Here is a 26,969-nt window from a genome sequence, read left to right on the forward strand (position 1 = left end):
TTGCGGTAATGCTGCAATTCGTTGGTTGTAATTTTGGGTAGAGCTAACATTTCCATATATTTTGGTTCCAGTCTTATTTATGATATAATTTACAAAGATTATACATCTTTTTATGTTTTATTTTATGCATAATGTTGTTGTTTTTTAAATCAATGAGTATATTTGAGTTTAACCATAATATTTGTTTTCTGGTGGATTAAACTGAAGTTGAAACCAACTTTCTATGGATTGTTTTTTAAATAACGATATTTTGAATATGATTTAATTTTCAAATATCCGTAAGTGAGAGGTTGTAATCTGAATAAAGATAAAAAGGCCATTCTTGAACGTGGGGTGAGACATTCTTACTAATCTGCTAGAAATCCAGTTCAGATTTAAGTATAACTTTTCTAAAACTTTAGTGAGAGGTCTAATGCTTTAATACTTAATCATTTCTGCCCTCTGAATTAATATTCATTATATAAATAGGCCTATGTAATTTTATATGGCTTACTGTTCCAGATAAAATTGATTATTTCTTGCTAATATAATTTTAAAAACAAGTCGGTAGGTAAGGCCATAAGCAAATAGGTAAACTGGGATGTGACTAAAGAGTTAATCAGGGTGATTTTTTCACAAATAGAAAGGTATTTTCCTTTCCATGGTAGCAAGATCTTATCTATTTTTGCAAATGTTTTATTAAAATGTATTGTACTGAGCTACTTGAACTATTTGTTTGATCTGATCTAAAATGTGGATGGCCATAATAAATAGATATGCCAATAGTGGACAACCATTATTAAGCCATTATTTACTGTTTTATACCTATGGTTACTATGCATAACTTTAACCCATTGTATAAGATACAGTGCCTTTGGAAGTACATAGACCTCTTGACTTTTTTTGACATTTTGTTACATAACAGCCTTATTCTAAAATTGATTTTAAAAAAAATAAATCCTCAGTAATCTCCACACAATACCCCATAATGCCAAAACAAAAACAGTTTTTTAGACATTTTAGAAAATGTATTAAAAATAAAAATATAAATACCATATTTACTTAAGTATTCAGACTTTTTGCTATGAGACTCGAAATTGAGCTCAGGTTTATCCTGTTTCCATTGGTCATCCTTGAGATATTGCTACAACTTGATTGGAGTCCACCTGGGCTAAATTCAATTGATTGGACATGATTTGGAAAGGCACACAACTGTCTATATAAGGTCCCATAGTTGACAGTGCATGTCAGAGCAAAAACAAAGCCACGAGGGCGAAGGAATTGTCCATAGCTCTCCGAGACAGGATCGCGTCGAAGCACAGATCTGGGGAAGGGTACCAAAACATTTCTGCAGCGTTGAAGGTCCCCAATAACACAGTGGCCTCCATCATTCTTAAATGGAAGACGTTTGGAACCACCAAGACTCTTCCTAGAGCCTGTCCGTCCAGCCAAACTGAGAAATCGGGGGAGCCCGCTTGGAGTTTGCCAAAAGGCACCTATAGACTCTCAGACCATGAGAAACAAGATTCTCTGGCAAAGATGAACGGAGCAAAGTACAGAGAGATCCTTGATGAAAACCTGCTCCAGTGCTCAGGACCTCAGACTGGGGTGAAGGTACACCTTCCAACAAGAGAACGAATCTAAGCACACAGTCAAGACAACGCAGGAGTGGCTTCGGGACAAGTTTCTGAATTTCCTTAGGCGGCCCAGCAAGAGCCTGGACTTGAACCCAATCTAACCTGATAGAGTTTCAAAGGATATGCAGAGAAGAATAGTAAAAACTCCCCAAATAGAGGTGTGCCAAGCTTGTAGTGTCATACCCAAGAATACTCGAGGCTGTAATCGCTGCCAAATGTGCTTCAACAAAGTACTGAGTAAAGGGCCTGAATACTTAAGCAAATGTGAAATTTCATTTTTTTATTTTTTTAAATAAATTTGCCAAAGTCTGGGGTATTGCGTGTAGATTGATGTACATTAAAAAAAATGATTTTAGAATGTCGATAACGTAAAAAAATGTGGAAAAAGTCAAGGGGTCTGAATACTCTCTGAAGGAACTGTATTCTCCAACATTTACATATTCCAGGCATTTATATATAAATTCCAGTTGTACTTTGTCAAAAGCCTTTTCAAAGTCAGCTATGAATGCCTGGCCTGGTTTTCCAGATTTTTCTTAGTGTTTTATTGTTTCAGATACTTGTCTTAAATTATCTCCAGTGTATCGTCCATGTAAAAACCCTGTCTGATTAGGATGAATAATATCTGACAATACCTTTTAAATTCTATGCGCGGTGCATTTTGCTATAATTTTTGCATCACAACACTGTAAGGGGCCTCACATTTTTTTATGGACTGGATCTTTATATTTACCACTTTGGTCCTGTTTCAGTAAAAATGAAATCAGACTTTCTTGTTGAGCATCTGATAATCTACCATTATTATAGGAGTGGTTGAAAAAAGGATTGGTATCCCTCAACAGGTATGCCATCCAGCCCTGCAGGTTTCCCAAACTTAAAGGCTTTAACTGCATCAAGAGGTTCCTCCTCTGTAACTTGGCATTCACATTAGTCTTATTGTACAGCTGTTCATTTTACATTATTAATAGAAAAAAATCCTTATAATTAACTTTGGTTCATTGTGTTGCTGTCGTATGCCTTCTCCCCCAAGAGAACACTAGGAGATTGATGTCACCTGTCAATTATTCAATTATCCAGTCTGCTCTGTGAGTAAGATGTGTGCATAATATATGTGTGAAACTCAGCAGCGATAATCACACTCTGACAGCAGTGTTCCCAGCTCCCAGCTGTCATCTCTAGCAGTTATTTGTAGCCTGTGTCGATCATGGTTTGTGATCATATAGAAACTCAGCCAATGTGATGTTTTTACAGTCAATGGAGTAAACATCGTTAGATCTCTCTCAAAATTCTGGAGTGAGGGAGAGCCATAAATAGATAGATACATAGCTCACTAGAGTGCACTCCAACCGTCTGCAGTGAATGATTCTATAATATCCATTGTTTGATTTATTAAAAGTCAGCCGACATTGTTTAAATACAAAATGTTCCTTTCCTGTGGGCTTTGAAAATGTCATAGTTTTCTTATCAGGAAAGTGCTCTGTTTCTCCCTAAATACAGATAGATTGTTTTCTCCAGGTGTTATGGATTCAGCAACAGTAGATGATGTTGTTATTGCAGGGAGTTGCATCATGTTCAGGTAGCAGAATGTCTGCAGGTAAATCCTTGATGCACGTAGAATAGGACTGAAGTCTGCCTTTTCTCAATTGGATTTGCTCAACTCCTGCGTCCTCTGTCCTCCATCCTCTCTGGACTCCTTTTGATAAAGGTCAAAGGTAGTTGAGGAGAGGCGACGAAGAGAGTGGAAACTAGACGAAAATGCGCTTGTATGAAATTAGACTCCTCCAATCGTGTGCCATCAGGCAAATTATGTTTACAGGGTGGAATCCCAAAATAAATGTATGAACTGATAAAACAAATGTAGTTAGTTGTGCAAGACATTTTATAGGTAAAAGGATAAGTAGTTTATGGCTTTTGCAATAGACGATTCAAAGGGGGTGTGGCAGATTTCTAAATTTGTCCGCTAAGGACTCGGGTAGGATACACTTGTACTTCCTCGCCAAAAGGAGGTTATTGAGAAGAGGAGGAACTTCTTCCATTAAAACTGCTAAAGAATTGACACTCTCCTTGACCACTTATCGGTTTCCGGGTCACGGAAGAGAGACGACGGAGAAGAGGACACATTGGCCAGAATGATGATGTTTAGAAGCCCAAGGGATTTACTGTGTCTTGATAATTAGATATTTGAAGTGTTCAATTCCTCCCACGTAATGTACACCTTCCCAGTTTGTAACACCAAACCCTCATGCTACCATGGACTACCAAAACATGTCGAGCTTCCAAGGGCACTGTGCCCTAAAAATAAGAGATAAGTGGGAACAACATCTCTATAGTAGCTATGTGTCTGTGTGTACTGTAGGTCAAGCAGTCATAGTTATAGCTTAGTTTAACCCTATAGTCCACAGGGACACTATAGGGCTCAGTGCCACATGAGAGGTCCTGCACATTTAGACATTCGCTAACAGCCTAGGGATTTGTGTGTGTGTGTGTGTGTGTGTGTGTGTTCTTTAGGAGTGTAAATCTATGGGTGGGTAGAGGGCCCTTTTACATGAATGCATGTGTAGGTCTGTTCTGTAGTTGTATGAGAGTGGTGTTTACTGCCATCTCTTCAATAACATTGATCAGTCAACAGATCAGTCTTTCCTCCCGCAGGGCAGGAGTTTATAGATATGAGTGACAGGTTAGTCCAGCCTCACTACCCTCTGCCCTCCCATAGATTTATACTCCTAAAGCGCGCGCACACACACACACACACACACACACACAGAGCTTTATTTTCATGAAACTTCAGGACTTTTGGACCTAAACCTAATCCTAACATTAACCCCAAAAACCCTAACCATAACCCTAGTCTTAACCTTAACCCCAAAACTCTAAACCTAACCCTTAAGCTTAAAATAGCATTTTAACAAATTCAGGACATGAAAAAAGTTCTTGTTTTCCTACCGTGTCAGGACATTTAGGTGAATTGTTAGGACATTGGGGTCCTGATAATGTAGGAAGAAATTCACACTCACACACACATACACACACAAACACACACCTCTTCCCCCCCCAAGGTTTACATGTTTTAGCTACAGTCTGACAGTGTTCAAGGAGACCTGTCTATCAAACCAGTGGTTTGTAACCGGACTAATAAACATTGCTGTTGACAGATTGAGTATGGCAGGCAGGGGATATCTGACTTTTAATCTAGAATAGTTTTATTTACTAACAAACTAGCAGATGAACTAATATAGTGTTATTCCAGTAACCATTTGTTGTCTCTGTGTTCCTCTCCCAGTTTCGCTATAAGAGACGTCTCTACACACAGTCCCACCTGGATGACAAGCAGCTCTCCAAACTACACACCAAGGTAAGAACACACACACACACACCCAGGTTTGGTATAGTTGTTTTGAGCTTTTATGTATTTGGAGATGTGTGATTTTAATAGAAAAGACACCATACGTGCACATGGCCAGAGCCTATCTCATTCTGAGGCGGCAGGCTGTATATATAAGAGAGAAAGAGCAGAGAGAACTGCATGCATTGACATCCCCATCAGAGGGCAGGAGATTTACACTGGTGAGAATGGCCCATCACCAGCTGATTTTTCCTCACTGTGTGTGTGAAGGACCATGGCCATCTGCGACTGAGCAGTCTCTAATGACATTCACGTATTAATGTTGGCTTATTGTTCTGTTTAATATAAAAATTCCTGCTGTCATCAATGCTTGCTAAATGACTGCTTTATTGAATAAACAGAATCGGAGCAGGCTGGACAAAGTCGTGCTATGGGACTGTGTGACTGACACATCATATCTGACACAGGCTAGAGCAGGAATGAGCATAGAGACACAGAGATGGAGCGAGAGAGATGGAGCGAGAGAGATGGAGCGAGAGAGACGGAGCGAGAGAGACGGAGAGAGACAGAGTAAGAGACAGAGAGAGAGAGAGAGAGAGAGACACAGAGAGAGAGATTTAAAGTATGAAAGAGATGGGGAGGGAGGCAGCAAGAACGAAAAAGAAAACGAGTAGAGAGAGAACAAGAGGAAGAGTGAGAACGAGAGAAAGAAAGAGAAAGAAAGAATAGACTCTTTACTGTCACTGCAGCCTTAGTCTATTCTGTCTCTTTCATGTTTAGTAGGGATATAGTGTTTACTGCACACTGACTGTAACTAGCTAGGTGTGGTAGGGATATAGTGTCTTACTGCACACTGACTGTAACTAGCTAGGTGTGGTAGGGATATAGTGTCTTACTGCACACTGACTGTAACTAGCTAGGTGTGGTAGGGATATAGTGTCTTACTGCACACTGACTGTAACTAGCTAGGTGTGGTAGGGATATAGTGTCTTACTGCACACTGACTTTAACTAGCTAGGTGTGGTAGGGATATAGTGTCTTACTGCACACTGACTTTAACTAGCTAGGTGTGGTAGCGATGTAGTGTCTTACTGCACACTGACTGTAACTAGCTAGGTGTGGTAGGGATATAGTGTTTACTGCACACTGACTGTAACGAGCTAGGTGTGGTAGGGATATAGTGTTTACTGCACACTGACTGTAACGAGCTAGGTGTGGTAGGGATATAGTGTTTACTCCACACTGACTGTAACGAGCTAGGTGTGGTAGGGATATAGTGTTTACTGTACACTGACTGTAACGAGCTAGGTGTGGTAGGGATATAGTGTTTACTGCACACTGACTGTAACGAGCTAGGTGTGGTAGGGATATAGTGTTTACTCCACACTGACTGTAACGAGCTAGGTGTGGTAGGGATATAGTGTTTACTGCACACTGACTGTAACGAGCTAGGTGTGGTAGGGATATAGTGTCTTACTGCACACTGACTGTAACGAGCTAGGTGTGGTAGGGATATAGTGTTTACTGTACACTGACTGTAACGAGCTAGGTGTGGTAGGGATATAGTGTTTACTGCACACTGACTGTAACGAGCTAGGTGTGGTAGGGATATAGTGTTTACTCCACACTGACTGTAACTAGCTAGGTGTGGTAGGGATATAGTGTTTACTGCACACTGACTGTAACGAGCTAGGTGTGGTAGGGATATAGTGTTTACTCCACACTGACTGTAACGAGCTAGGTGTGGTAGGGATATAGTGTTTACTCCACACTGACTGTAACGAGCTAGGTGTGGTAGGGATATAGTGTTTACTCCACACTGACTGTAACTAGCTAGGTGTGGTAGGGATATAGTGTTTACTCCACACTGACTTTAACTAGCTAGGTGTGGTAGGGATATAGTGTCTTACTGTACACTGACTGTAACGAGCTAGGTGTGGTAGGGATATAGTGTTTACTCCACACTGACTGTAACGAGCTAGGTGTGGTAGGGATATAGTGTTTACTCCACACTGACTGTAACGAGCTAGGTGTGGTAGGGATATAGTGTTTACTCCACACTGACTGTAACTAGCTAGGTGTGGTAGGGATATAGTGTTTACTCCACACTGACTTTAACTAGCTAGGTGTGGTAGGGATATAGTGTCTTACTGTACACTGACTGTAACGAGCTAGGTGTGGTAGGGATATAGTGTTTACTCCACACTGACTTTAACTAGCTATGTGTGGTAGGGATATAGTGTTTACTCCACACTGACTGTAACTAGCTAGGTGTGGTAGGGATATAGTGTTTACTCCACACTGACTGTAATCTACTGTATTCAGATGGAACATTATATTTTCTGTAGTTGCACCTTGTTATAATTCTACAGATAATCCAAAAAGTGGTCATTGGAGTGTTTGGTTTGCTGTTGATTTAAGCCAGCAGATCAAATCAAATCAAATTGTATTAGTCACATGCGCCGAATACAACAGGTGTAGTAGACTTTACAGTGAAATGCTTATTTACGAGCCCTTACCCGACAGTGCAGTTTCAAAAAATATGGATAAGGTCTCCAGCACTAGATTACTCTGAGAGGGGGGTTGGTTTTATGATCTCAACTCAATGTTCTCAGTCAAACTAATCCCCCTTTCACAGTGACCTGCTGGGTGAGTATTTAACTGTATTGACTGGGTCTGCTGGGGCTAGCTTCACCCCATGCCTAACACACACACACACACACACACACACACACACACACACACATATATGCATGTTCAAACACAGAGAGAAACACACACACAATCTGAGGTCAAACATTAACCTCATTTATAGACATTGAAAATGTATATGGCATGCTGTCTTCTATGAGTGCCACTCTCACTATCTATTTGTCCCACACGTGCACTCTCCCTCTGTCTCTCCTACTATCTATCTGTCCCACACGTGCACTCTCCCTCTGCCTCTCTCACTATCTATATGTCCCACATGTGCACTCTCCCTCCTTCTCTCTCACTATCTATATGTCCCACATGTGCACTCTCCCTCTGTCTCTCCCACTATCTATATGTCCCACACGTGCACTCTCCCTCCGTCTCTCTCACTATCTACATGTCCCACATGTGCACTCTCCCTCCTTCTCTCTCACTATCTATATGTCCCACATGTGCACTCTCCCTCTGTCTCTCCCACTATCTATATGTCCCACACATGCACTCTCCCTCTGTCTCCCCCACTATCTATATGTCCCACACATGCACTCTCCCTGTCTCTCCCACTATCTATATGTACCACACATGCACTCTCCCTCTGTCTCTCCCACTATCTATATGTCCCACACATGCACTCTCCCTGTCTCTCCCACTATCTATATGTCCCACACGTGCACTCTCCCTCTGTCTCTCCCTCTTTCTCTCCCACTATATATATGTCCCACACGTGCACTCTCCCGCTGGCTCTCCCACTATATATATATTTCCCACACGTGCACTCTCCCCCTGTCTCTCCCACTATGTATATGTCCCACACGTGCACTCTCCCTCTGTCTCTTCCACTATATATATATATATATATATATATATATATATATATATATATCCCACACATGCACTCTCCCTCTGTCTCTCCCACTATCTATATGTCCCACACATGCACTCTCCCTGTCTCTCCCACTATCTATATGTACCACACGTGCACTCTCCCTCTGTCTCTCCCACTATCTATATGTCCCACACATGCACTCTCCCTCTGTCTCTCCCACTATCTATATGTCCCACACATGCACTCTCCCTCTGTCTCTCCCACTATCTATATGTCCCACACATGCACTCTCCCTCTGTCTCTCCCACTATCTATATGTCCCACACATGCACTCTCCCTCTGTCTCTCCCACTATATATATGTCCCACACGTGCACCCTCCCTCTGTCTCTCCCACTATCTATATGTCCCACATGTGCACTCTCACTATGTCTCTCCCACTATCTATATGTCCCACACGTGCACTCTCCCTCTGTCTCTCTCACTATCCATATGTCCCACACGTGCACTCTCCCTCTGTCTCTCCCACTATCTACATGTCCCACACATGCACTCTCCCTCTGTCTCTCCCACTATCTACAGTGGGGCAAAAAAGTATTTAGTCAGCCACCAATTGTGCAAGTTCTCACACTTAAAAAGATGAGAGATGACTGTAATTTTCATCATAGGTACACTTCAACTATGACAGACAAAATGAGAAAAAAAAATCCAGAAAATCACATTGCAGGATTTTTTATGAATTTATTTGCAAATTATGGTGGAAAATAAGTATTTGGTCAATAACAAAAGTTTATCGTTTGTTGGCAATGACAGAGGTCAAACGTTTTCTGTAAGTCTTCACAAGGTTTTCACACACTGTTGCTGGTATTTTGGCCCATTCCTCCATGCAGATCTCCTTTAGAGCAGTGATATTTTGGGGCTGTTGCTGGGCAACACAGACTTTCAAATCCCTCCAAAGATTTTCTATGGGGTTGAGATCTGGAGACTGGCTAGGCTACTCCAGGACCTTGAAATGCTTCTTACGAAGCCACTCCTTCGTTGCCCGGGCGGTGTGTTTGGGATCATTGTCATGCTGAAAGACACAGCCACGTTTCATCTTCAATGCCCTTGCTGATGGTAGGCTTTGTTACTTTGGTCCCAGCTCTCTGCAGGTCATTCACTAGGTCCCCCCGTGTGGTTCTGGGATTTTTGCTCACAGTTCTTGTGATCATTTTGACCCCACGGGGTGAGATCTTGCGTGGAGCCCCAGATCGAGGGAGATTATCAGTGGTCTTGTATGTCTTCCATTTCCTAATAATTTCTCCCACAGTTGATTTCTTCAAACCAAGCTGCTTACCTATTGCAGATTCAGTCTTCCCAGCCTGGTGCAGGTCTACAATTTTGTTTCTGGTGTCCTTTGACAGCTCTTTGGTCTTGGCCATAGTGGAGTTTGGAGTGTGACTGTTTGAGGTTGTGGACAGGTGTCTTTTATACTGATAACAAGTTCAAACAGGTGCCAATAATACAGGTAACGAGTGGAGGACAGAGGAGCCTCTTAAAGAAGAAGTTACAGGTCTGTGAGAGCCAGAAATTTTGCTTGTTTGTAGGTGACCAAATACTTATTTTCCACCATAATTTGCAAATAAATTCATAAAAAATCCTGCAATGTGATTTTCTGGATTTTTTTTTCTCATTTTGTCTGTCATAGTTGAAGTGTACCTATGATGAAAATTACAGTCATCTCTCATCTTTTTAAGTGGGAGAACTTGCACAATTGGTGGCTGACTAAATACTTTTTTGCCCCACTGTATATGTCCCACATGTGCACTCTCCCTCTCTTTCCCATTGTCTATATGTCCCACACGTGTACTCTCCCCCTGTCTCTCTCCCTTTTGCTTTTATCTGAGGGCACTGGAGTGTGTGTAGGAGTTTCTCTGAGTAATGGACAGGGCAGTAGAATGGTGCGCTTTCTTCTGGTAGGACAAAGACAACCCAGTGTGAACACCATCTGATACTAATGTAGAAATCAGCTGGGTTTCTGGATTACTGACTGACTGGTTATATGAGACATGGGTTAGTGTGCTACTGACAGACTGGTTATCTGAGAGCTGGGTTTGTGGACTACTGACTGACTGGTGATATGAGACATGGGGTGGATTTACATTAGTCAAATATTTCTACTGAGATCTATCTCTATCAACATCAGATTTGCAACTTTTCTGTTTACACTAGCCTGGAATGTGTAAATGTGTTTGGAGGAAAAAGCGGGAGGCTTGCAAGCCAAAGAACATCATCCCAACCGTGAAGCACGGGGGTGGCAGCATCATGTTGTGGGGGTGTATTGCTGCAGGAGGGCCTGGTGAACTTCACAAAATAGATGGCATCATGAGGGAGGAAAATTATGTGGATATATTGAAACAACATTTCAAGACAACAATCAGGAAGTTAAAGCTTGGTAGCAAATGGGTCTTCCAAATGGACAATGACCCCAAGCATACTTCAAAGTTGTGGCAAAATGGCTTAAGGTCAACAAAATCAAGGTATTGGAGTGGCCATCACAAAGCCCTGACCTTTAATCCTACAGAAAATTTGTGGAGAACTGAAAAAGTGTGTGCTAGCAAGGAGGCCTACAAACTTGACTCGGTTACACCAGCTCTGTCAGGAGGAATGGGCCAAAATTCACCCAACAATTTAAAGGCAATGCTGCCAAATACTAATACAGTGTTTGTAAACTTCTGACCCACTGGGAATGTGATGGAAGAAATAAAAGCGGGAATAAATAATTATCTCTACTATTATTCTGACATTTCACATTCATAAAATAAAGTGGTGATCCTAACTGACCAAGGACAGGGAATTTTTACTAGGATTACAAGTCAGGAATTGTGAAAAACTGAGTTTCAATGTATATGGCTAAGGTGTATGTAAACTTCTGATTTCAACTGTATACTGTAGGAGTGTTGGCTCAATGAAGCAGTTCTGTTAACACTGCCCTACCAGGCGAGTGTCGTGTATTATCTCCAGAGGTAGCGGTCGAGACGTAGCAAGTACTCAAGTTTACATTTGAGTAATATGTGCAGCAGACTGTATTTTAACTAAAAGTGTTGTAATGGTGAAGAGGCTCTTGGCTACTGACTGACTGGTAATAAGAGCTGGGCTAGTGTGCTACTGACTGACTGGTTATAAGACAGCTGGGCTAGTGTGCTACTGACTGACTGGTTATAAGACAGCTGGGCAAGTGTGCTACTGACTGACTGGTTATAAGAGCTAGGCTAGTGTGCTACTGACTGACTGGTAATAAGACAGCTGGGCTAGTGTGCTACTGACTGACTGGTTATAAGACAGCTGGGCTAGTGTGCTACTGACTGACTGGTAATAAGAGCTGGGCTAGTGTGCTACTGACTGACTGGTAATAAGAGCTGGGCTAGTGTGCTACTGACTGACTGGTAATAAGAGCTGGGCTAGTGTGCTACTGACTGACTGGTTATAAGAGCTGGGCTAGTGTGCTACTGACTGACTGGTAATAAGACAGCTGGGCTAGTGTGCTACTGACTGACTGGTAATAAGACAGCTGGGCTAGTGTGCTACTGACTGACTGGTAATAAGAGCTGGGCTAGTGTGCTACTGACTGACTGGTAATAAGACAGCTGGGCTAGTGTGCTACTGACTGACTGGTAATAAGAGCTGGGCTAGTGTGCTACTGACTGACTGGTAATAATACAGCTGGGCTAGTGTGCTACTGACTGACTGGTTATAAGACAGCTGGGTTAGTGTGCTACTGACTGACTGGTTATAAGACAGCTGGGTTAGTGTGCTACTGACTGACTGGTTATAAGACAGCTGGGCTAGTGTGCTACTGACTGACTGGTAATAAGAGCTGGGCTAGTGTGCTACTGACTGACTGGTAATAAGACAGCTGGGCTAGTGTGCTACTGACTGACTGGTTATAAGAGCTGGGCTAGTGTGCTACTGACTGACTGGTAATAAGAGCTGGGCTAGTGTGCTACTGACTGACTGGTAATAAGAGCTGGGCTAGTGTGCTACTGACTGACTGGTTATAAGACAGCTGGGCTAGTGTGCTACTGACTGACTGGTTATAAGAGCTGGGCTAGTGTGCTACTGACTGACTGGTTATAAGACAGCTGGGCTAGTGTGCTACTGACTGACTGGTAATAAGAGCTGGGCTAGTGTGCTACTGACTGACTGGTTATAAGACAGCTGGGCTAGTGTGCTACTGACTGACTGGTTATAAGAGCTGGGCTAGTGTGCTACTGACTGACTGGTTATAAGACAGCTGGGCTAGTGTGCTACTTACTGACTGGTAATAAGAGCTGGGCTAGTGTGCTACTGACTGACTGGTTATATGACAGCTGGGCTAGTGTGCTACTTACTGACTGGTAATAAGAGCTGGGCTAGTGTGCTACTGACTGAATGGTAATAAGAGCTGGGCTAGTGTGCTACTGACTGACTGGTTATATGACAGCTGGGCTAGTGTGCTACTGACTGACTGGTTATATGACAGCTGGGCTAGTGTGCTACTGACTGAATGCTTATAAGAGCTAGGCTAGTGTGCTACTGACTGACTGGTAATAAGAGCTGGGCTAGTGTGCTACTGACTGACTGGTAATAAGAGCTGGGCTAGTGTGCTACTGACTGACTGGTTATAAGAGCTGGGCTAGTGTGCTACTGACTGACTGGTAATAAGAGCTGGGCTAGTGTGCTACTGACTGACTGGTAATAAGAGCTGGGCTAGTGTGCTACTGACTGACTGGTAATAAGAGCTGGGCTAGTGTGCTACTGACTGACTGGTAATAAGACAGCTGGGCTAGTGTGCTACTGACTGACTGGTAATAAGACAGCTGGGCTAGTGTGCTACTGACTGACTGGTAATAAGAGCTGGGCTAGTGTGCTACTGACTGACTGGTAATAAGACAGCTGGGCTAGTGTGCTACTGACTGACTGGTAATAAGAGCTGGGCTAGTGTGCTACTGACTGACTGGTAATAAGACAGCTGGGCTAGTGTGCTACTGACTGACTGGTTATAAGACAGCTGGGTTAGTGTGCTACTGACTGACTGGTTATAAGACAGCTGGGTTAGTGTGCTACTGACTGACTGGTTATAAGACAGCTGGGCTAGTGTGCTACTGACTGACTGGTAATAAGAGCTGGGCTAGTGTGCTACTGACTGACTGGTAATAAGACAGCTGGGCTAGTGTGCTACTGACTGACTGGTTATAAGACAGCTGGGTTAGTGTGCTACTGACTGACTGGTTATAAGACAGCTGGGCTAGTGTGCTACTGACTGACTGGTTATAAGAGCTGGGCTAGTGTGCTACTGACTGACTGGTTATAAGAGCTGGGCTAGTGTGCTACTGACTGACTGGTTATAAGAGCTGGGCTAGTGTGCTACTGACTGACTGGTTATAAGAGCTGGGCTAGTGTGCTACTGACTGACTGGTTATAAGAGCTGGGCTAGTGTGCTACTGACTGACTGTTAATAAGACAGCTGGGCAAGTGTGCTACTGACTGACTGGTTATATGACAGCTGGGCTAGTGTGCTACTGACTGACTGGTTATATGACAGCTGGGCTAGTGTGCTACTGACTGACTGGTTATGTGACAGCTGGGCTAGTGTGCTACTTACTGAATGGTTATAAGAGCTGGGCTTGTGTGCTACTGACTGACTGGTTATAAGAGCTGGGCTAGTGTGCTACTGACTGACTGGTTATAAGAGCTGGGCTAGTGTGCTACTGACTGACTGGTTATGTGACAGCTGGGCTAGTGTGCTACTTACTGAATGGTTATAAGAGCTGGGCTAGTGTGCTACTGACTGACTGGTTATAAGAGCTGGGCTAGTGTGCTACTGACTGACTGGTTATAAGAGCTGGGCTAGTGTGCTACTGACTGACTGGTTATAAGAGCTGGGCTAGTGTGCTACTGACTGACTGTTAATAAGACAGCTGGGCAAGTGTGCTACTGACTGACTGGTTATATGACAGCTGGGCTAGTGTGCTACTGACTGACTGGTTATAAGAGCTAGGCTAGTGTGCTACTGACTGACTGGTAATAAGACAGCTGGGCTAGTGTGCTACTGACTGACTGGTTATAAGACAGCTGGGCTAGTGTGCTACTGACTGACTGGTAATAAGAGCTGGGCTAGTGTGCTACTGACTGACTGGTAATAAGAGCTGGGCTAGTGTGCTACTGACTGACTGGTAATAAGAGCTGGGCTAGTGTGCTACTGACTGACTGGTTATAAGAGCTGGGCTAGTGTGCTACTGACTGACTGGTAATAAGACAGCTGGGCTAGTGTGCTACTGACTGACTGGTAATAAGACAGCTAGGCTAGTGTGCTACTGACTGACTGGTAATAAGAGCTGGGCTAGTGTGCTACTGACTGACTGGTAATAAGACAGCTGGGCTAGTGTGCTACTGACTGACTGGTAATAAGAGCTGGGCTAGTGTGCTACTGACTGACTGGTAATAATACAGCTGGGCTAGTGTGCTACTGACTGACTGGTTATAAGACAGCTGGGTTAGTGTGCTACTGACTGACTGGTTATAAGACAGCTGGGTTAGTGTGCTACTGACTGACTGGTTATAAGACAGCTGGGCTAGTGTGCTACTGACTGACTGGTAATAAGAGCTGGGCTAGTGTGCTACTGACTGACTGGTAATAAGACAGCTGGGCTAGTGTGCTACTGACTGACTGGTTATAAGAGCTGGGCTAGTGTGCTACTGACTGACTGGTAATAAGAGCTGGGCTAGTGTGCTACTGACTGACTGGTAATAAGAGCTGGGCTAGTGTGCTACTGACTGACTGGTTATAAGACAGCTGGGCTAGTGTGCTACTGACTGACTGGTTATAAGAGCTGGGCTAGTGTGCTACTGACTGACTGGTTATAAGACAGCTGGGCTAGTGTGCTACTGACTGACTGGTAATAAGAGCTGGGCTAGTGTGCTACTGACTGACTGGTTATAAGACAGCTGGGCTAGTGTGCTACTGACTGACTGGTTATAAGAGCTGGGCTAGTGTGCTACTGACTGACTGGTTATAAGACAGCTGGGCTAGTGTGCTACTTACTGACTGGTAATAAGAGCTGGGCTAGTGTGCTACTGACTGACTGGTTATATGACAGCTGGGCTAGTGTGCTACTTACTGACTGGTAATAAGAGCTGGGCTAGTGTGCTACTGACTGAATGGTAATAAGAGCTGGGCTAGTGTGCTACTGACTGACTGGTTATATGACAGCTGGGCTAGTGTGCTACTGACTGACTGGTTATATGACAGCTGGGCTAGTGTGCTACTGACTGAATGCTTATAAGAGCTAGGCTAGTGTGCTACTGACTGACTGGTAATAAGAGCTGGGCTAGTGTGCTACTGACTGACTGGTAATAAGAGCTGGGCTAGTGTGCTACTGACTGACTGGTTATAAGAGCTGGGCTAGTGTGCTACTGACTGACTGGTAATAAGAGCTGGGCTAGTGTGCTACTGACTGACTGGTAATAAGAGCTGGGCTAGTGTGCTACTGACTGACTGGTAATAAGAGCTGGGCTAGTGTGCTACTGACTGACTGGTAATAAGACAGCTGGGCTAGTGTGCTACTGACTGACTGGTAATAAGACAGCTGGGCTAGTGTGCTACTGACTGACTGGTAATAAGAGCTGGGCTAGTGTGCTACTGACTGACTGGTAATAAGACAGCTGGGCTAGTGTGCTACTGACTGACTGGTAATAAGAGCTGGGCTGGTGTGCTACTGACTGACTGGTAATAAGACAGCTGGGCTAGTGTGCTACTGACTGACTGGTTATAAGACAGCTGGGCTAGTGTGCTACTGACTGACTGGTAATAAGAGCTGGGCTAGTGTGCTACTGACTGACTGGTAATAAGACAGCTGGGCTAGTGTGCTACTGACTGACTGGTTATAAGACAGCTGGGTTAGTGTGCTACTGACTGACTGGTTATAAGACAGCTGGGCTAGTGTGCTACTGACTGACTGGTTATAAGAGCTGGGCTAGTGTGCTACTGACTGACTGGTTATAAGAGCTGGGCTAGTGTGCTACTGACTGACTGGTTATAAGAGCTGGGCTAGTGTGCTACTGACTGACTGGTTATAAGAGCTGGGCTAGTGTGCTACTGACTGACTGGTTATAAGAGCTGGGCTAGTGTGCTACTGACTGACTGTTAATAAGACAGCTGGGCAAGTGTGCTACTGACTGACTGGTTATATGACAGCTGGGCTAGTGTGCTACTGACTGACTGGTTATATGACAGCTGGGCTAGTGTGCTACTGACTGACTGGTTATGTGACAGCTGGGCTAGTGTGCTACTTACTGAATGGTTATAAGAGCTGGGCTTGTGTGCTACTGACTGACTGGTTATAAGAGCTGGGCTAGTGTGCTACTGACTGACTGGTTATAAGAGCTGGGCTAGTGTGCTACTGACTGACTGGTTATGTGACAGCTGGGCTAGTGTGCTACTTACTGAATGGTTATAAGAGCTGGGCTAGTGTGCTACTGACTGACTGGTTATAAGAGCTGGGCTAGTGTGCTACTGACTGACTGGTTATAAGAGCTGGGCTAGTGTGCTACTGACTGACTGGTTATAAGAGCTGGGCTAGTGTGCTACTGACTGACTGTTAATAAGACAGCTGGGCAAGTGTGCTACTGACTGACTGGTTATATGACAGCTGGGCTAGTGTGCTACTGACTGACTGGTTATATGACAGCTGGGCTAGTGTGCTACTGACTGACTGGTTATGTGACAGCTGGGCTAGTGTGCTACTTACTGAATGGTTATAAGAGCTGGGCTTGTGTGCTACTGACTGACTGGTTATAAGAGCTGGGCTTGTGTGCTACTGACTGACTGGTTATAAGAGCTGGGCTAGTTTGCTACTGACTGACTGGTTATAAGAGCTGGGCTAGTGTGCTACTGACTGACTGGTTATGTGACAGCTGGGCTAGTGTGCTACTGACTGACTGGTTATTAGAGCAGGGCTAGTGTGCTACTGACTGAATTGTTTTTGACAGCTGGGTTATTGAACTTCTGACTGATTGGTTATGATCTTTCATCTGAGAGAGTTGCTTCATGCCCTCTAGCCTTGTCCTGGAGAAACAATCCAGGTGAAGCTATTGCTTGCATCCATCTAGTTGTCTCATATCTACGAAGGGGTGACCACTGGGGACATATTACCCCTACATGTAATGTAACAGAGTACTCAATTGATCGTCATATTTTATTTTCTAAATAACTTTTATACAACAATAATCCCAATTTGAATCTCCAAAGGTCAAGAAGTATTTTTGTCAGAAATGTCTTTCTCTGTGGATTTTAGAGCTAGCTACAGGCCTACCAGTTCAGTCATTCTATCTATTTTGTAGCGTTAACTCTAGATACCAAGTCAAGTTTATTTGTCATATGCACAGGATACACATGGTACACAGTACAATGAAATGCTTATTTGCAGGTTAATTCTCGATAATGCTACGTAATAAGAATAATACAAATTAGTAATGAAATAAAATCAGATCAATGGAATAAAAATGCAGGCTACACATCATGAAGGCAGCTGTCTACTATGTGTTGTAGAGAGACTGGAGAGTCTAGTGCTGTCTACTATGGGTTGTAGAGAGACTGGAGAGTCTAGTGCTGTCTACTATGGGTTGTAGAGAGACTGGAGAGTCTAGTGCTGTCAGCTATGTGTTGTAGAGAGACTGGAGAGTCTAGTGCTGTCTACTATGGGTTGTAGAGAGACTGGAGAGTCTAGTGCTGTCTACTATGGGTTGTAGAGAGACTGGAGAGTCTAGTGCTGTCTACTATGTGTTGTAGAGAGACTGGAGAGTCTAGTGCTGTCTACTATGTGTTGTAGAGAGACTGGAGAGTCTAGTGCTGTCTACTATGGGTTGTAGAGAGACTGGAGAGTCTAGTGCTGTCTACTATGGGTTGTAGAGAGACTGGAGAGTCTAGTGCTGTCAGCTATGTGTTGTAGAGAGACTGGAGAGTCTAGTGCTGTCTACTATGGGTTGTAGAGAGACTGGAGAGTCTAGTGATGTCTACTATGGGTTGTAGAGAGACTGGAGAGTCTAGTGCTGTCTACTATGGGTTGTAGAGAGACTGGAGAGTCTAGTGCTGTCTACTATGTGTTGTAGAGAGACTGGAGAGTCTAGTGCTGTCTACTATGGGTTGTAGAGAGACTGGAGAGAGTCTAGTGCTGTCTACTATGTGTTGTAGAGAGACTGGAGAGAGTCTAGTGCTGTCTACTATGGGTTGTAGAGAGACTGGAGAGAGTCTAGTGCTGTCAGCTATGGATTGTAGAGAGACTGGAGAGAGTCTAGTGCTGTCAGCTACGGGTTGTAGAGAGACTGGAGAGAGTCTAGTGCTGTCTACTATGGGTTGTAGAGAGACTGAAGAGTCTAGTGCTGTCAGCTATGGGTTGTAGAGAGACTGGAGAGTCTAGTGCTGTCTACTATGGGTTGTAGAGAGACTGGAGAGTCTAGTGATGTCTACTATGGGTTGTGGGAAGGTATCATCTTCTTTCTATGACACTAGGGCTGGAGGGAAGAGCACAGAGTCACCCTGCGGAAAGGAGAGGAGATGAGAGGAGGAAAATTGAGCATGTTGGCTGGGCCCTCTACATAGAGACATGCGCTTTCCTTGTATGCACCTGCAGACACACACACAAGCACAAGCAAAACACACTCACAGAGAGACAGACAGGGGACAGAGGCAGAGGGGAGAGAGCACTTAGGAAAGCACTAGTTGGCCATGTGGTCACTGACATCACTGGGACCACACACACACACATCTGCAGCTTGATTGGACAGCTTAATGCTTTGCTGTACGACCTTCAGGTGCTTTCTAAGGCTAACCACCACAGCCACATCAACTTCGCACTATCCAAGAACCTCTGCCTGCCTAACACATGGCTGTGTGTTTTTTGGCTTCCCCTTAAACCCACTCTGCAGACCCCTGAAAACTAATTACTAAATTCCATTATAATACAGCATTGCTCTGCAGCCAGTAGCTCATTGTATTATCTTCCATTGACAGTGAGGAGCTATTGTCCGTGTGCTGCTCAGTATTGTCCAGAGAGCCAGACTGTGTATGAGTGCGTTGTATTCTGAGCCCTCTTTTCACGGCAGTGTTTCTGTGTAGAAATATTTAGGTGTGATTTGTGTATAATCGAGAGTATATGATACACATGCGCACACGCACACACACACACACACACATACACACACACACACAGATGTATGGCAGGGAATGAGAGGATATCACCAGTGGGGAATCACTTTCACACAAAGCTCCTCTTATAGATAATCCTGTAGAAGGCGAGAGCAACACACACACACACCACGCATACACACACACACACACACACACACACACACACACACACACACACACACACACACACACACACACACACACTCACACGTTAATTACCTGCTGATGCTGAGGAAAGCTAACCTGATCCTGCACTGATCATTATACGAGGGCCAGACACATAACTGTTTAGAGTGAAGTTGGACATTGATAGAAAAGCTATTCTAACTGTGACAACTAAGTTTGGTTTTCATGCATACACCTCACTCCCTTAACACAGTCACACACACCACACAGATACTACCATCAATCCCATCACACACTGAGTTGGCAAGGCAATGGTAGTTTATCTACAATGGGTACAGTGTAAAAAAAGAGAAGAGTTACACAGCCTAGTCCCTATGTCCCCCTCCTGCCCCCTGGACTTCCTACCCTCCCCCTGCTGCTCACCCTATGGACATTGTACCCCCTCCCCCTCAACAACCATTTACCCTGCCCCACCCCCAAAGGACATTTATCATTGTTACAGTTGTAAATATGTATATATTATTATTATTATTATGTTATTGTTTCATCCTTTGACCTGCGCTGTTGGACCTAGGAGCATAAGAATGTCACAGTACACTACGATTACATCTGCGACCCTGTGCATGTGACGAATCAACTCTAATCTAGTCTAGTTCCTTACATCCATCAGCTCCATGTAACACCAAAACCCCCATGATTACAACTGCAACTACAGTACCACATCATTTTACACCTCTCATATTTACCCTCTCACTATCCCTTCCCTCTTCTCTCCCTTTCCCCTTCACCTACCTCAATTCTCTCCTCCTTTTTTTCTCTCTCTCTCTTTCCCCCCTCTTTTCCCTCTCTCTCTCTGTCCGCGTCGGCATCCTGCGAAATCACCCCTCCATTTCTCAGTCGGTCTGTGCATGCGCCTGAGTGAGTGTGTGTGTGAGCGTGTGTGTGTGTGTGTGTGTGTGTGTGCGTGTGCTCCTCTGGCGAGACGCGAGACGGTGAGTGTGAGAGAGGAGGAAAGCCACGGAGAGGAGGATAAGAGAGGAGGAGAGGAGAAGAGAGGGAGGGGAATGGATATGGCCATGTGCGGGATGTTTTGGCGTTGGGACTGTAGCTGATCTTTCGTGGCTGAGTGTGTCTGAGTAAGTGTGTGTGTGAGTGTGTGTGTGTGAGATGGGGTCTGCTCTGGGCAGAAGAGAGGCAGCTGAAAGAAAGGAGAGGAAGGCAAGAGAAGCCAGGAAAGCCAAACTCAACAGTAAGGTATCCCACTGGCTTTATCTAGCTATACATTTATTTATCTGTCTCCCACTTCTGTCTCCCCTGTCTCTCTCTCCCCCTGCTCTGTCTCCCTCTCCCTGTCTCTCCCTCCCTGTCTCCCCCTTCTCTCTCCCCTCTCTCTCTCCCTCCCCGTCTCCCTCCTCTGTCTCTCCCCTCTCTCTCTCCCCCTGCTCTGTCTCCCTCTCCCTGTCTCTCCCTCCCTGTCTCCCCCTTCTCTTGTCCCCACCCTCTCCCTCCCTGTCTCCCTCTTCTCTCTCCCCTCTCTCTCTCCCTCCCCGTCTCCCTCCTCTGTCTCTCCCCTCTCTCTCTCCCCCTGCTCTGTCTCCCTCTCCCTGTCTCTCCCTCCCTGTCTCCCCCTTCTCTTGTCCCTGCCCTCTCCCTCCCCGTCTCCCTCCTCTGTCTCTCGCCTCTCTCTCTCCCTCCCCATCTCCCTCCTCTCTCTCTCCCCCTGCTCTGTCTCCCTCTCCGTGTCTCTCCCTCCCTGTCTCCCCCTTCTCTTGTCCCCGCCCTCTCCCTCCCCGTCTCCCTCCTCTGTCTCTCCCCTCTCTCTCTCCCTCCCCCTCTATGTCACCCCCCGTCTCCCTCCTCTGTCTCTCACCTCTCTCTCCCCCCCTCTCTGTCTCCCCTTCCACCCCCCCTCTCTGTCTCCCCCTTTCTGTCTCCCCTCCCCCTCTATGTCTCCCCTTCTACCCCCCCCTCTCTGTCTCCCCCTCTCTGTCTCCCCTCCCCTCTCTGTCTCCCCCTCTCTATCGCTCCCACCCTTTTCCCCTTCTTGTCTCCCCCTCCCCATCTCTCGCTCCCCTGTCTCCATCTCTGTCTCCTCCTCTGTCTCCCCTTCTCTGTCTCCCCTTCTCTGTCTCCCCTTCTCTATCCCTCCTCTCTGTCTCCCCCTCTCTGTCTCCCCTTCTCTGTCTCCCCTTCTCTGTCTCCCCTTCTCTGTCTCCCCCTTTATGTCTGTCAGTGTCTCTTACTCTCTGTCACTCTCATTTTCTCTCTTTCTGTGTATTTCCCTCTCTCTCTCCTTATCTCTCCCTCCCTATCTCTCTCTCTCTGTCATTCTGCTCTGCTGCATGTTAGCAGTGTGAGGATGAGGAGGGCTGCAGTTCTGTGTGATAGCTACTCCTTCAGCATGCTAATGTTTCTCTCTCTGCACTGCTTCTGCCTGACATGTAGACTGTCTGTAAGTGGGTGTGTATGTTTGCGTGTTTGTGTGTACCCACACATATGTGTGTGTGTATATATGTATATATATATATATATAAGTGTATCAGTGTGCCTGTGCACCCATTCACTGATACATTTTAATGTGGTTGCGTGTATACATGCACGTGTGTGTGTGTGTGTGATCTGTTAGTTGGACTCCCAGGGACAATAGTGGCCTTGTAGTGTGTTTCTGTCTATTATCAACTCTGCTTCAGTCACATTCTTGCCATAACCCTGGAGTGATGCTCTGAGCTGCTGGAGAGGGACAGGGCTAGACACAGTGATGACTGTGTTGGTCTAACTAGTAGGGCGACTCATCTGTTAACAGCTTTTGTCCGCATAGAGCATTACAGCTACACAGTGGTCTTAGACTGTTTCAGTCATGATCCCTGTGTTTGTGTGTTCTCCGTCCTGACCTTTTACTTTATGTATGTATGTATGTATGTATGTATGTGTGTGTGTGTGTGTGTGTGTGGGGGGGGGGGGGGGGGGGGGGGGGCTTATACTGTAGTACAAAACTGTTTAAGTTAGTGATGTCATTAGTTATTGCAGAATGGAATGGAAGAACTCTGTCTTTCTCTCTCTGTGTAGACAGTAGCGGTGTGTGGGTAAAATCACTGGACAAGCCAAGCCCCCCATATTGGGTGATTCTGCAAATACGGGACTTTTTGTGTGATTTAAAAAAAATGTAATTCCCACCACACGTCTTTGCCACCACATAATGAACTGTGATGGTTAGGACAGAACGTGGTGGTAATGACTAAATGTATTAGTTCATACATTTTTGCTTGCCTTATTAAGACCTGAAAAGAAACACAAATTACATATATGATCATGGTTAAATTGAAATTGAACAGTTATGTTAGGATGATTGTGTCACGCCCTGACCATAGAGAGCCCTTGGATTCTCTATAGTGGTTTAGGTCAGGGTGTGACTAGGGGGGTGTTCTAGAATGTGTATTTCTATGTTGTTGGTTTTGTATGGTTCCCAATTAGAGGCAGCTGGTAATCATTGCCTCTAATTGGGGATATTTAGGAAGCCCTATCTCCCACATGCTTTGTGGGATATTGTTTGTGTTAGTGTGTTTGGGCATGATGTCTTCATGGGCTTTAAGTTTTGTTGTGGTCTGCTCATTTTGAAGTTCGTGACAGATTGAGTGATTTTGATGTCTATTTATGTGACTTACTATGGTTACTGACTTCAATTATAAAGGTTTTCCTTTTCTATAAGATGCCCCCTACATCAACCAAGGACAGGACAAGGAAATACACTATACAGTGGGGCAAAAAAGTATTTAGTCAGCCACCAATTGTGCAAGTTCTTCCACTTACAAAGATGATAAGATGATAATGTAATTTTCATCATAGGTACACTTCAACTATGACAGACAAAATGAGGAAAAAAATCCAAAAAATCACATTGTAGGATTTTTAATGAATTTATTTGCAAATTATGGTGGAAAATAAGTATTTGGTCAATAACAAAAGTTTATCTCAATACTTTGTTATATACCCTTTGTTGGCAATGACAGAGGTCAAAGGTCTTCACAAGGTCTTCACACACGGTTGCTGGTATCAACTCCCTCCAAAGATTTTCTATGGGGTTGAGATCTGGAGACTGGCTAGGCCACTCCAGGACCTTGAAATGCTTCTTACGAAGCCACTCCTTCGTTGCCCGGGCGGTGTGTTTGGGATCATTGTCATGCTGAAAGACCCAGCCACGTTTCATCTTCAATGCCCTTGCTGATGGAAGGAGGTTTTCACTCAAAATCTCACGATATATGGCCCCATTCATTCTTTCCTTTACACGGATCAGTCGTCCTGGTCCCAAAGCATGATGTTCCCACCCCCTGCTTCACAGTAGGTATGGTGTTCTTTGGATGCAACTCAGCATTCTTTGTCCTCCAAACACGACGAGTTGAGTTTTTACCTAAAAGTTATATTTTGGTTTCATCTGACCATATGACATTCTCCCAATCTTCTTCTGGATCATTCAAATGCTCTCTAGCAAACTTCAGACGGGCCTGGACATGCACTGGCTTAAGCAGGGGGACACGTCTGGCACTGCAGGATTTGAGTCCCTGGTGGCGTAGTGTGTTACTGATGGTAGGCTTTGTTACTTTGGTCCCAGCTCTCTGCAGGTCATTCACTAGGTGTGGTTCTGGGATTTTTGCTCACCGTTCTTGTGATCATTTTGACCCCACGGCGTGAGATCTTGCGTGGAGCCCCAGATCGAGGGAGATTATCAGTGGTCTTGTATGTCTTCCATTTCCTAATAATTGCTCCCACAGTTGATTTCTTCAAACCATGCTGCTTACCTATTGCAGATTCAGTCTTCCCAGACTGGTGCAGGTCTACAATTTTGTTTCTGGTGTCCTTTGACAGCTCTTTGGTCTTGGCCATAGTGGAGTTTGGAGTGTGACTGTTTGAGGTTGTGGACAGGTGTCTTTTATACTGATAACAAGTTCAAACAGGTGCCATTAATACAGGTAACGAGTGGGGGACAGAGGAGCCTCTTAAAGAAGGAGTTACAGGTCTGTGAGAGCCAGAAATCTTGCTTGTTTGTAGGTGACCAAATACATATTTTCCACCATAATTTGCAAATAAATTCATTAAAAATCCTACAATGTGATTTTCTGGATTTTTTTTCTCATTTTGTCTGTCATAGTTGAAGTGTACCTATGATGAGTGTGCCTCTCATCTTTTTAAGTGGGAGAACTTGCACAATTGGTGGCTGACTAAATACTTTTTTGCCCCACTGTATATGCAAAAGTATGTGAACACCCCTTCAAATTGGAGGATTTGGCTATTTCACCAACACCCGTTGCTGAAAGGTGTATAAAGTCAAGCACACAGTCATGCAACCTCCATAGACAAACATTGACAGTAGATTGGTCCGTACTGAAGAGCTCAGTGACTTTCAACTGGAACCGGCATAGGACCGCTGAAGCGTGTATCACGTACAAATCGTCTGTCTTCGGTTGTAACACTCACTACCGAGTTCCCGAACTGCCTCTGGAAGCAACGCCAGCACAAGAACTGTTCGTCGGGAGGTTCATGAAATGGATTTCAATGGCCGAGCAGCCGCACACAAGCATAAGATCACCATGTGCAATGCCAAACCTCTGCTGGAGTAGTGTAAAGCTAGCCGCCCTTGGACTCTGGAGCAGGGGATACGCGTTCTCTGGAGTGATCAGAAAACACAGTCCGACAGATGAATCTGGGTTTGGCGGATGCCAGGAGAACGCTACCTCCCCCAATGCATAGTGCAAACTGTAAAGTTGATGGAGGAGGAATAATGGTCTGAAGCTGTTTTTCATGGTTCGGGGTAGGCCCCTTAGTTCCAGTGAAGTGAAACCTTAACGCTATAGCATACAGTGACATTCTGATGATGTGCAAATCACATTGTATGATTTTTAAGTAATGAATTTGCATTTTATTGCATGACATAAGGATTTGATCACCTACCAACCAGTAAGAATTCCGGCTCTCACAGACCTGTTAGTTTTTCTTTAAGAAGCCCTCCTGTTCTCCACTCATTACCTGTATTAACTGTACCTGTTTGAACTCGTTACCTGTATGAAAGACACCTGTCCGCACACTCAATCAAACAGACTCCAACCTCTCCACAATGGCCAAGACCAGAGAGCTGTGTAAGGATATCAGGGCAAAAATTGTAGACCTGCACAAGGCTGGGATGGGCTACAGGACAATAGGCAAGCAGCTCGGTGAGAAGGCAACAACTGTTGGCGCAATTATTAGAAAATGGAAGAAGTTCAAGATGACGGTCAATCAACCTCGGTCTGGGGCTCCATGCAAGATCTCACCTCGTGGGGCATCAATGATCATGAGGATTCATCCCAGAACTACACGGCAGGACCTGGTCAATGACCTGAAGAGAGCTGGGACCACAGTCTCAAAGAAAACCATTAGTAACACACTACGCCGTCATGGATTAAAATCCTGCAGCGCACGCAAGGTCCCCCTGCTCAAGCCAGCGCATGTCCAGGCCCATCTGAAGTTTGCCAATGACCATCTGGATGATCCAGAGGAGGAATGGGAGAAGGTCATGTGGTCTGATGAGACAAAAATAGAGCTTTTTGGTCTAAACTCCACTCGCCGTGTTTGGAGGAAGAAGAAGGATGAGTACAACCCCAAGAACACCATCCCAACCGAGAAGCATGGAGGTGGAAACATCATTCTTTGGGGATGACTGCACCGTATTGAGGGGAGGATAGATGGGGCCATGTATCGTGAGATCTTGGCCAACAACCTCCTTCCCTCAGTAAGAGCATTGAAGATGGGTCCTGGCTGGGTCTTCCAGCATGACAACGACCCGAAACACACAGCCAGGGCAACTAAGGAGTGGCTCCATAAGAAGCATCTCAAGGACCTGGAGTGGCCTAGCCAGTCTCCAGACCTGAACCCAATAGAACATCTCTGGAGGGGGCTGAAAGTCCGTATTGCCCAGCGACAGCCCCGAAACCTGAAGGATCTGGAGAAGGTCTGTATGGAGGAGTGGGCCAAAATCCCTGCTGCAGTGTGTGTAAACCTGGTCAAGAACTACAGGAAACGTATGATCTCTGTAATTGCAAACAAAGGATTCTGCACAAAATATTAAGTTCTGCTTTTCTGATGTATCAAATACTTATGCCATGCAATAAAATGCAAATTAATTACTTAAAAT

At 44.8% G+C, this 26,969-nt stretch overlaps 1 protein-coding gene across 5 annotated transcripts in view; it reads left to right on the forward strand.

The window, feature by feature from the left end:
* Positions 1-26,969, forward strand: part of LOC110502025 (SH3 and multiple ankyrin repeat domains protein 3) — a 269,703-nt gene that overhangs the window by 48,252 nt on the left and 194,482 nt on the right. For all 5 annotated transcript variants that reach the window (XR_016488450.1, XM_090208339.1, XM_036955942.2 and 2 more), the window contains exon 3: positions 4,894-4,965. Coding sequence is in view for 4 of the 5 variants with exons in the window: in XM_090208339.1 (XP_090064465.1) it covers positions 4,894-4,965 (72 nt within the window). In the remaining variant the exon portion in view is untranslated. The remainder of the gene's footprint in view (positions 1-4,893; positions 4,966-26,969) is intronic.

Source organism: Oncorhynchus mykiss, chromosome 2 (assembly GCF_057628025.1).
Source record: "Oncorhynchus mykiss isolate SJ-2025 chromosome 2, ASM5762802v1, whole genome shotgun sequence".
NCBI lineage: Eukaryota > Metazoa > Chordata > Actinopteri > Salmoniformes > Salmonidae > Oncorhynchus > Oncorhynchus mykiss.